General features: G+C 57.0%; 1 protein-coding gene across 1 annotated transcript; it reads right to left on the reverse strand.

Annotated features, from left to right (window-relative positions):
• Window positions 1–235: 235 nt before the first annotated feature.
• CRIP1 (cysteine rich protein 1) lies at window positions 236–4,247 on the reverse strand. Its single transcript, XM_051805181.1, has 5 exons — window positions 4,132–4,247; window positions 1,293–1,387; window positions 1,126–1,183; window positions 947–994; window positions 236–590 (listed from the first exon to the last, which is right to left on the reverse strand). The coding sequence occupies exons 1-4, from the start codon at window positions 4,169–4,171 to the stop codon at window positions 954–956; spliced, it is 234 nt and encodes a 77-aa protein (XP_051661141.1). The 5' UTR covers window positions 4,172–4,247; the 3' UTR covers window positions 236–590; window positions 947–953.
• Between the last annotated feature and the right edge of the window lie 6,761 nt (window positions 4,248–11,008).

Below are 11,008 nucleotides of genomic sequence, written 5' to 3' on the forward strand. Positions count from 1 at the left end.
ACCCCTTCCTTTGGGGCATGCTCACCCACAGCACCTGGGACTGCTTTCACTGCCCCAGGGCTCAGGCAGCCCCTGGGCTGGGCAGCCAAGGGCAGGACTCTGCACACACCAGGAGCAGAAGCACATGGAGCCATCACACAGTGTCTCAATCCAAAGGACACAGGAGTCCTCAAGCAAGTGGCAAGCACTTCACAAGTGAGTCCTGCGGGACCCCCGTTACAGAGAGCACAGCTGCTACATGGGGGAAGCATCTTTTGGTTTATTAAAGACTGAGAATACAACTGTGGGCCCAGCCACAAGAGCTGGGTGCCAGAAGCAGAGCTAGGTTTTGGCTGGAAGGGTGTGGTCTCCTCTCCAGGCAGCCTTCAGCAATACCAGCCAAATTCCTGTCCGGCAGGGCAACCCAAAGGCCCCACCCCAGCAGTACTTCATCTGGAGCAGACGCTCCTCTCCACACCAGCCCCAGCCTTGGTTACTTATTGCTTTGAACATTCTAGTCTAGTACAGAGTGAATTAAAAACAAAAACGCATGTCTGTCGCGGTGTGTTTGTGCTGTCTTCAGACTGTGCTGAGAACCCTGGCCGTCAGACCTGGAGAGGGATGGAAAAGAGGAGTGGATGAACTCAGGCTGGGCTGGGAGCAGAGATATCCCAGGGACAACAGTGCTCCAGGACAGACCCTGTCTTTGCCAACAAGCCACAAAGCAAAAAGCCTTTGTCATCCAGTGCCGGAGCTAAGCGGGTGCTGACAGTCAGTTGGGGCTGGTGGAGAGCAGCAGCTGGCACCCAGCAGGTTGCTCCCAAACACCAGTGCAAGGACTGGGAGTCACAGCCAGCCCAGAGAGATGCTGTGGCATGGCCTGCTTTCCCTGCTTGCCTGAGGGAGGACAGCCCCAGCCAGCCCATGGAGCCAGAGGCAGGAGGGGAGCTCTGAGGGAAGGACCAACCTGAGGTTTACTTGAACGTGTGGCTCTCAGCTCCTCCCCGGCCGAACCCTGGAAGAGAGGCAGAGCAGGGTCAGCACTGCTGTGAGATGGGGAGCACACTGAGAGCTGCAACTTGCCCAGAGACAGGATCTCCGAGCCCCCTGCCCTCCCTCCTGCAACGCCAGCCACAGGCACCCTACCTTTGGGCCCGAACAAGGCGGCATAGCAGGGGTGGTTGCAGTACGGCTTGCCATCGTGCTGCAGGGAGAGAGAAAGAGCATCAGCCCTGACCACCCTTCAGCTCCACCTCCGCCCATCCCAGCCTTTGGCTGCAGAGGACTGGGACCTCCTGGGCAGCAAACCTCACCTCTGCATGACCTCCAGACGTCAGGGTTTTGTTACACTTCTCACATCTCAAGCAGGGCCGGTGCCAGTCCTTCCCCAGAGAAGTCACCTTCTCGGCTGCCACAGAAGGGAGATGGGTTAGTTGAGGCACTGAACAGGCACAAGTCCATTTTGGCAGATTGGTCTCCCTGTCATCAACCCTAGGGAGGACATTTTTGGGCATTTTCTCACGTCTGTCTGTCCAGGACAGAGGGCACTGAGTTTCAAACACAAGTGTTCACTGTGCACACACAACGCCAGACACATCCAAGCGCACAGATCCGAAACAGCAGTGCCACACCCAGGGTGAACACTACTGCATCCATGAAGATGGGCTGAGTTCGATCTATCTTCCAAAGATCTGAGGACCTCCCTCCTTCCAACATCAGCCTGCAAGGGGATTAATTTCTCCCCAGCAAACTGGAGCCTGAGCGAATGCTAGAGTTGGCAGGGGTGAAGGGGAATGCTGGCAAGGACTGGGGAGGCAAAGCCATTGCCAAGCCCTGCCAATATGAACCAGTCCCTTCCAGCCACAGCTCTGATTCCACAGGGACCATGGCAAACCAGAGCAGAGCTAGAGCTTGGCTGGGGCTCAGGCTGCCGTGGGAGGGACAACATCCTGGAGCCAAGACATGTTTACGGAGAGAGGGGGGAACACAGGGTGGCTTTTAATTGTAGCACAGCAGGGGAGGAGGGTATTTTTTGCAGACGTGTGCTCCTCATATTGGCAACTGCGCTTCTGGGAATTTATTAAGCGATTAAACAGAGCTGTCCACAGGAACCCTGCCAGAGCCAGGTCTGAGCACTCTCCCCATGCCTGCAAAAGGAGGTCGAGCGATGGGACCAAGCCACTGTGGGTAGTGCGTGCCATGAGGGGCCCTCGGCAGCCTGACGCGTCTCTTCTTTGGAGTCCAAATATGCCCACAACAGCTTGTGCAGGGAGCAAGCTGGCGGCTGCAGAGGTGGGAGCGGGGGCAGTGCCCAAATGTCACAAGGCAGCCCTGCTGCCATTCCCCAGTGGCACAAAGAGCCTCCTGTGCCCGCAGCCTGGCAGAGGCCACAGTGTCCTCCCCATCTGGGCACCCCCAGGAGCCCAAGCCTGGCCAGTGGCAGGGCCCTCTCATTACAGGGTTTCTGGAAGGAGCTCAGCATCCCCAGCTCTCACACACACATTTGCACCAACACTTGGGCAGGAGCTCTGTCAATGCTCACTGCAGCAGGGCCCCTCTGGCGCTCAGACACGTAGGTGAGATTCCTGCAAACCCTATGCACAGTCCTCTCAGCATCACCTTCTCCTCATCCCTGCACTCTACAGACAGATTTTGACCCAAAGCAGCCTGAGGCACGCCTGAGCAGGACTGCCAGGCTCTGAGAGTCCCAGCGTGCCCTGAAGTGAGGCTTGTTCTGCCTCCTCTGTCAGTGCTCCGGATTGTCTGCAGGCACAGAAATCAGGCGTCAGTCTTGGTCCTCCAGCAGCTTTTGAACCCTTCTCAGCCTCTGCATCAACAGAGACATTTCGTAAGAGCAGCCTGATAAGCACAAGCTCAAACCCCTCCTTGGTCAAACGTCGTCTCCACAGCCGCACCTGCGGGCACGGCAAACCCAGACTGCCCGACTGGGATTGACACAGAGCCACAGGGAAAGGCAGATACTGACACCACCACCTTGGTAGCTCCTGATATCAAACCACATGGGTAAATGAGGTGCCCCAGGACCCTCAGTCGCAGGAGGGAGACACAAACTATATCGTGCCAAAACCTCATCTCAAAGCGAGTTCAAGTTTAGGCAAAGCAATGTTCCCCAGTGGCAGGAACCACATTCGCAGCAGCCCTCCGGGCAGTGCCCAGGCCAGCCCCAGTGCACACCCACAGGGTGTGCTAATGGACACAACTGTTAGATCAGGAGAGCAGCTCCTGTGTTTGAGCCTCAGAGTTCTTGGAAGAACACAAGTCGTTGGGGCACACGCACAAGTAGAACACAAATAAAGAAGAGAGAGAAGTCAGCGATGGCACTTAGGTTCCAGATCCCTTGTCTCTAGTAAATTAAAAAGCAGGGAGTGTGTATAAACTGCTCCCAGCAAACTCCCCTCAAGTTCAGCTACATCAGGGAAGTGGGGAGGTCTGGCAGCCAGAGCCTGCCTGTTCCAGCAGCTGCTGGCAGGGGGAGAGGCTTGAACCCCCCAAATACCCTGTCAGGACAGCAGGACCATGGCACCAGAAGAGGAAGAAGCTTCAGGGCCCCAGTTTGGAGGCAGGACATCTGCAGAAAGCCGAGCAGCAGACAGCAGCCCAACAAGTCTCACAACTAGCCTGCAACCGCGGCTTAAAAATAACACCCCGGAGGTGTCATCCTGCTGTGCTAAACCTCACCAAAGTGAGTGGCAACCCACTGAGCCAGGAACTTGCCAGAGGGCAGGATTTGCTCACCTGCCCTGGCTTTCAGAGCAGCAAGGTGCACCAGCTGGGCCTTTGGGCTCCAGACTGGCACAGGGCTGCGGGCTGTGCTGGGAAGAAAATGAGGCTGAGCTCCCATGTTCTGCTGGGAGTACCCAGCGCAGCCTGCGCTCTGCAGCCAGGCACCTCCTTGGCTGGATCTATAGGGTCACCTACCCAGGGCACCCCGGCGACCCGCAGCACAGGGTGAGAAACTTTGGGGCACCCCAAGAATTTGCAAAGATGAGGCGCGCAGCATCGGGGCACCCAGAACCCGCAGCGCCGGGGTGTCCGGGGACCCGCTGCTGGGCGGGGTGCAGCATCGGTGCCCGACAGCCCTGCCCTCCCCGCGGGGTGCGGGCGGCTGGGAAGGGGGCAGGAAGCCCTTACCGAAGTAGACCTCCTTCTGGCAGCGGGGACACTTAGGCATGGTCTCGGCTCGGCTGGGCTCGGGGCGCTGCTCGCACCGGTTGTGGGATGCTCCGCTCCGGCCCCGTCAGAGTCACTGCCTGCCCGCCCCGCCCCGCCCCGCCCCGCCCAGATGTGCGGCCCCGCCCGCAGCTGGAAGCGCCCGCCCGGGGCATAGCCCTGCAGGGGCTCCTAGGATGGGATCCTGCACCCCTTCCAGCCCTATAACCCCTGCACCCCTTGCCCCATGCAATCCCTTCACCTGCACCTCGTGCAGCCTTTGCAGTTTGCAGCTCCACACCCCGTGCACCGCTACATCCAGTGCTCCCCACGCCGCCTGCACAGCCCACACTCTGCCCTTCTCCCCTCTGCACCCCAGCTCCCTGCCCACGCTTGTGCTGTGCGGGTAGCCGAGAGCCCGGCTCTGAGCGGGGCTTGGAGGTGTGATTGGCATCGGTCAATCAACCACACTGCCAGATAAAGATTCATGGGATGCTGAACACCGAGGCTCATTCCCTTGGAGCGCAGATCTATTTTTTTTTTTCCCAAAGGAGTGTAAAAGTCAACCCTCAGACAGGTCTCCTGCACGTGGGGAAATTCGAGGTGCAAGATGAAGCAGGAGGGAGCCGCGGGGCTATAATCCCCCTCTTGTAGGACGCTGGGAATGGCGTGGGTGCGGGACGTGGCTCCGCTCACTGTGGAGAGCCAGCCCATCTGTGTCACTGGCTGTTGTCATTTTATTAGGAGGGAGGACTTGCTGTTCCTTTGTGTTTGGCTGTGAAGGAAATGAAAAGCCTATCCAAAGGTCTGTTTTGTATGAAACAATCCTCCCCAGGGCACGTTGCTGTGCTGGAAAGGTCATGAGGGCTTGTGAAACCCAGCGCCAGGACGCCTAGTGACTGCCTCCTGAAATGTGAGGCATCCCTTGCCTCCACAAACAGGGCCCTACTGACACCAGATCCCACCCGTGGGTGCAGGAGGAGAGGCGGCAAGCTGTGCCCAGAGGCGAAGTTCACGTTCAGCTGGGACTGCTTTATGACCCAGCCTGGCTCCAGCCTTTCTTGCCAGCAGGATCCCTTGTCCCACTGATGCTCACTGCAGCCGCTGGTGGTGCCGGGCTCACCCCACCTGCTGGCAGCGTCAGCGCGGGCTGGGGAGCACCTCTGGCATCCTGCTGCAAGGGCACTGTTTGGATGCCAGCACCCATGCTGGCGGGACATCACCAGAAAGCCCGCTCCCGGCTAAGGCATGAGTCATGCTGAGATGCTGAGACAGTCAGCATGGAAGGAGAGAGGTGTCCTACAAGGGCCTCCACCCTGCCTCCTCCTCATTCTTCCCGCCCTAGGCACCACATACAGGCAGGCACCGTATTTAAGCCACGTCATGTCCCCCTGCACCGGGGCACAGCACCCAGTGAGTGTGCTACCCGGGTCAGGACTCCTTCCTCACACCACATGGGGTACATCTGGCACCTTGATGAAATATAAGGGGCAAGGCATGTCCTTTCCCCTCTCTGGTGGCCCTGCTTCCCCTCCACATGGTGCCAGGCTGCTTTGGGACCACTGCCTGGCTACGACAGACGCCTTCAGCTGCACTCCCTTTTAAGGCAGGTTTTGTGTTAGCAGGCAGCTGAAAACTGCCCACTTGAAAGTCTCCTCCAGCTGGCCAGCCCTGTGGCCAGTCCCCACGGACCACTCAGCCCAGCTCCCCCTGTGGCAGGAACGCTCCTGCCCCAGCCAGGGCAGCAGGTGCCCCTACATGGCACTGCACGCCTAGTGACCTGGATGAAGCAGAGCCCAGCCACCCCCTCCTCTTAGTGTCCCCATGGAGTTTCTGGAGACTGTTCTGTTCACTCCACAGAGCAGGCACAGAACCAGGGTAGCTCTCGCAAAGTAGGCACCACCGAGCCACGCGCTGCTCTCTGCCAGCCCTGCCTGCATGGGGCTGTGTGACTGCTGGCTCCTCATTGCTCCTTGATTATCTCAGCTTGCCCTGCCAGGCTACCAAAATCCATGGACCTTGGGCTATGTCAATACCGCTTCACCAAGGGGTGAACCAAAGCGTGGTGTTGGTGTGCCCTGCAAACTTACATGAATCTCAGTGAGCGAAGGCTGCTTTGGGACACAGCCCCGGTTCCTACACCCCACGGGAGCTGTGCCTACCCTCTGCTCATGGCTGTGACACTGCTCTTGTCTCCCTGATCAGCAGGCATGCAAAGGAGCAGGGCAGCACAGCAAAGCCCTCTGGCAGAGAGCCCCAGCAGGAAAGGAGGAAGAGCTACAGGCATTCCTGGAGCACAGCAGCACCTCGGGAGCCCACGGGATACAGCCTCTTGCTCATTTTACAGGGAGGGAGTCCATAAACACTACAAATGCTGATGTGCAAAACCCATCAGCACTCTGTGCGGGGCAATAAATTGAGGCCCTGCCGGCCTGCCCTGGAGGAAGCTGGCTGGAAACAATACAGCAGGCTGATAATTGGTGTCACTGCTTCTTCTGCCATCCAGGGTTCCCCCAGGACCCAAAACCAAGCTGCAACTGTGTGTGAGACTTCTTGGAATGGCAGTGGGCAGCAGCAAGCTCATCCCTCTGCATTGGAATGCCGCCCATGGTGCCCTGCCCATGCACACAGGCAAGTGGGCAGCTCTGATGCTGGGCAGAGACAGCTCCAGGGAGCAGCAGGAGACGGGCAAGAGTGATGTTTTCAGCAGCCCAGGTCCCACCCAAAGCATCATTTCAAATCAAGGTCCATAGCCTGTCAAGGAAACAACCCAGTCAGCGCCAATGGAGAGCAGCCTCTTCAGCAAACCTCAGCTTTATCTTATCTGGAGACCTTGTTCCAGCTAATTTAACCATTAGACTGAGCATGCCTCAGCTGTCTATGCCCTCTGATAGGAATCTGTGGGTGAGGCTCTATCCTGGAGCATCAGGCGCCAGTGCTCCTTGATGGCATGGCATCAGCCTTCGTAAAAACCTGGGCTGTCCCATTTGTTTGTTTGGGTGGCACTGTCATGGCCAAGAGTTATCCCCTCCTGGTCCCTTGGCAAGAGCCAGCACCAGCTCCCCAGCTCCAACTGTGTCATATTTTGTGCGAGGTCCTCGCAGCCCACAAGACTTTCCTGAGCTCCTGGGGCAGAGTTGCAAGTTGAGAGCTCCCAGGTGTGCTGGAGCTGTGGGCACACGCTGCCTGCCCAAACATCTCCCTCAAGCATCCTGGCCCCTGGTGACTACTGGAGTAACAACTGGAAAAGCCACAGGCATTTTAGCAGGCAGGGCGGTGACATAAGCCGATTTGGGTTTGTTTTGCTAACACAGCAAGAAAAAACAGCTATTTCCATGTAGCAGACCAGCCCATCTGCCCGGGCAGCAGCTCCCAGCTCCCCTTGTGCCCCGCCTTGCGGGAGTGGGGCAGGGGCTCCCACAGTTCTCACAGCCCCCCAGCACACTTGCACAGTGGGGAGATGATGCACCAGTGAAGGCATGACCTGGGGGCCAGGGGCACACCAGTCCAGCACTTTCCCAGCACTTGCACAACTGTGAGTCTGTGAAATCTTCCTCCCTGGCCGTATTTCAACCAACACTTGTGCAAGTCAAAGGCCCTCTCAGCGAAGAACTATTTGTTGTAAAATATGCACTACACAGCCCAGCATGGGACTCTAATTTGACAAGAAAATTATAGGATGGCTTAAAACAAGCCCCCGCAGAAGCTGGGGAGAGCTGCCAGGCGCGTGATCCCATCAGAAGGTCCACGAGATGCCGGTGCCGCAGAACTGTGGAGCAGCACGGTGTACTCTGTGTACCCTTCAACGGGGGCTGGCGTGCACCCCCCCAACACTTGCCTTCCATCACCTCCGGATATGCACGCGGCTAATCCCATTACCAGACAGCCAGGAAAACAACAGCATGAAAGCGGCTGTCAGGGCAAATTATACCTTAAGGAAAACCTCTGGGATACATCTTCATAAAGCTGACAGGCAGCCAACGGCTGGGAGTAATTGGGAACAGTACGGCAGCAGGAAAGGCCTTCTGGGAGTGGGGGACTTGGGGAAGGGTCTTAGAAAGAGGTGTTCTGGGGGTTTCTGGCACACCCACCAGCACGCTGCCAACTGCTGCTGTAGATCCCCCAAATGGTTTGAGCCTGAAAAATACGCTCACTGCCACACCAAAACTTGATCTGCCCTCGGGGACGCAGTGCAGAGTCCATCCTGCCATGGGCATGGGCAGTCACATGGCTGCTTCCAACTGAAACTGTAAAAACGCTCCCAGGCACATTCAGGCAGCTGGTTGCCCACACAGGCCCTTGTCAGGTCAGCTCTCACCCTCAGAGCCAAGGCGTGAATTATCGTCACGCGGTTAATATTACACTGCATGAGCAATAACAAACACGGAGCCGTGGGCCAGCTCCTGGGCTTGGTGGGGATGGAAACAACAGGGCTGCCCATGGTGGGCTGCAACTGGGACATGTCTGGGATTTCCATCAGTAGGACAAAAGGGTGTGGCAGACCTTAGCCGCCTTTCCAACCCCTCCAAGACACAGCTCCATGGAAAATCTCCAATTTCATCCAGGCACTGCTCCCCCAGTCTCCCTGAGTACAGTCTGGCCAAAGTCTCCACTACCATCTGCTCTTTTCTGCAAGCTTTCCATTAGCGGCAGCCCAAGGAAACCTCCTGGCTAAATCCTGCTGAGGGAGGATTTGGTGCATTTTCCTGGCACAGCCTAGCTGTTTCTATTGTGGCTATCAAACGGAGCCGGGATTGTCAAGGAAGCAACGCCTGCTGCTTTGGAAAGCTGCCCAGTGCCTGCAAAGCATTGCGTCTGCTTGCCTGGAAGATGCACATGGATGCTGGGGATGGGCAGGGAGCGTGGGCACCGCTCAGGGACTGCTCACGGGGGACCTATGCCAGGGATCACCTCCCCAGCACTCCCTGCCCTGGGCCACTCACCCAGCAGTGCCATTTGTCCTGGGCTGAGTCCAGGCTGTTGATGCCACACCTTTTATTCCTGGTTAAAAATTCACAGGAGGTGAGGCAAAGGGGTGCAGAGGTGTTTGCTCTCTCAGCAACACTGCTCAGCGTGGTCACACCATGGCAGTGGAGCAGGAAGGGGAGAAGGATATGGCTACTGTGCTCTGACACACCCAGGCAACACAGAAGGCCAGGACAGAGCAAAAAAGAGGAGAGGGAGAGCAGGAGCCGCAGGCTTGCACACCCATTAGCAGCCTGCATACCATCCCACCAGCACAGGTATTCCTCCCCCAGCAAGCCTCCCAGGGCCTTAAGGCCCCCAAGATGGTCCCCAACTACTCACCCCACATGGGTGATGCAGAGATCAGCCTACATCGTGGAGGGGTTTCCTCATGGATGCCCCCAGGCAGTAACAAGCCGGGCAGGCAGCACTGTCCTTGCCTGTGCCACAGCCAGAGCCTGCACCAGCAGCTCACCCTGCGTGACAGCCCAGTGTGCTGCACTGGCAGGGGGGTTTAGAACCCAAATCCTCCTCTGCTTGGTTTTGTGCCTTTCCTTCTCCTTCATCCCTGCCTGCTCTCCTACACCCTCTCCAGTATTTACACCCAATAATTCAACCTCCTGCTGGGACCAAGCCAAAGCTCATCCAAGCCAGGGAGAGCCACACCATTGACTTCAGGGAGTATCTGAGCTGGTTCTCGGCCCTTGTGGAAACAAGCTGTGCTTACTCGGTCGCTTTTAATATCCCATCTTAAATCACATCTTCCAGCACTTCATCCCTTTTGGCTCCTGTTTATTGACTTCCCAGCAAATGTTTTAAATCTGTCTTGCTTCGCTGTCCAGCTGTGCTGCTCTGGCCCACAGCACATCAGAGCCATTCTGTCCTGCCATCTCTCTGTATTTCGGGACCCCTCCACACCATGGTGGTTGCATCTCCCATCCCTGCATGGAGAAGGGTCCCTGCATGGACTGGCTCAGATGCTGTAGCATAGGGCTGCCTTCATCATTCCTGCCCCCACCAAGTTCTTTCCTGGTGTTTTCCATGTGTGTAACCTGCTGTGCCTCTCTGGGACCAGCCTTTTACACTCACCACCCCTTTTCTGGGTTACTAGGGACAGCACAAGCAGCACCCATTTTTGGTGGCATGGGCACCCTCAGCCTTCTGTTGAGAAGCACTACTAGGTGACAATCCTGCTCTTCCAGCAGCTATGGGGCACCTGGAGTGGCACCCATCACCCAGGCTGGCACCCATAGTCCGGGCTGACACCCTTCACCAGCTGGTGGTATCCCTGCCCTGTGAGTAGCTCCAAGGCCAGCTCCCTGCTGAGCTCCACTGGCTCCCAAGAAACCTGGGAGCCAGCAAGTAAAATTCCCCGGGAGAAGTTCACAGGGCTTGGGGAATTTCCAAGCAAAGCTGCATCCACTTTATTCTCTATTTTGCTCTGTACCCTGGAGAGCATGTCTGTAATCATCAGAGCCTGTAACTTTTTTATCCCACTAGTGAGTCCAAGCTGAAAAAAAATAAAGTATTTGACATCCCTGAGGGGAAGGATGTTTTCCAAGCCTCAAGTAAAGGAGCATTTTCAGCTCACATAGGCCTCCCAAAAATAAATACAAAAATGCACCAAGGATTAGAGGCCAGAGCTGCCTTCTCTGCTTGAGCAAAGTGCCACTCTGTGCCCTGGCCCCCACAACTGACCTGGTAGCACAGGCACTGCCCCAGCCCCTCGGCACACACACAGATAATACCACATGGGATCCCAAAGCCCTGCTACAGCCTCCAGGTTCCTGGTTTTAACAGTTTTAACCTGGGGACTACTTTCTGTCACAAGGGGTGCCCAGCCCCACCCCTCCACCTCAGAAGGGAGGAACATTTCCCACCTGGAGCCTGAGCA

The sequence above is a fragment of the Manacus candei genome, unplaced genomic scaffold, assembly GCF_025592945.1.
Source record: "Manacus candei isolate 608988 ecotype Guabito, Panama unplaced genomic scaffold, ASM2559294v1 h1tg000005l, whole genome shotgun sequence".
In the NCBI taxonomy this organism is placed as follows: domain Eukaryota; kingdom Metazoa; phylum Chordata; class Aves; order Passeriformes; family Pipridae; genus Manacus; species Manacus candei.

Coding starts and splice junctions, on each gene's coding strand:
- CRIP1 (XM_051805181.1), bottom strand. CDS start 4,171: ATGCCTAAGTGTCCCCGCTGCCAGAAGGAGGTCTACTTCG. Junction 1,388..4,131: donor CCAGAAGGAGGTCTACTTCG/GTAAGGGCTTCC, acceptor CTTCTGTGGCAG/CCGAGAAGGTGACTTCTCTG. Junction 995..1,125: donor CGCCTTGTTCGGGCCCAAAG/GTAGGGTGCCTG, acceptor CCTCTCTTCCAG/GGTTCGGCCGGGGAGGAGCT.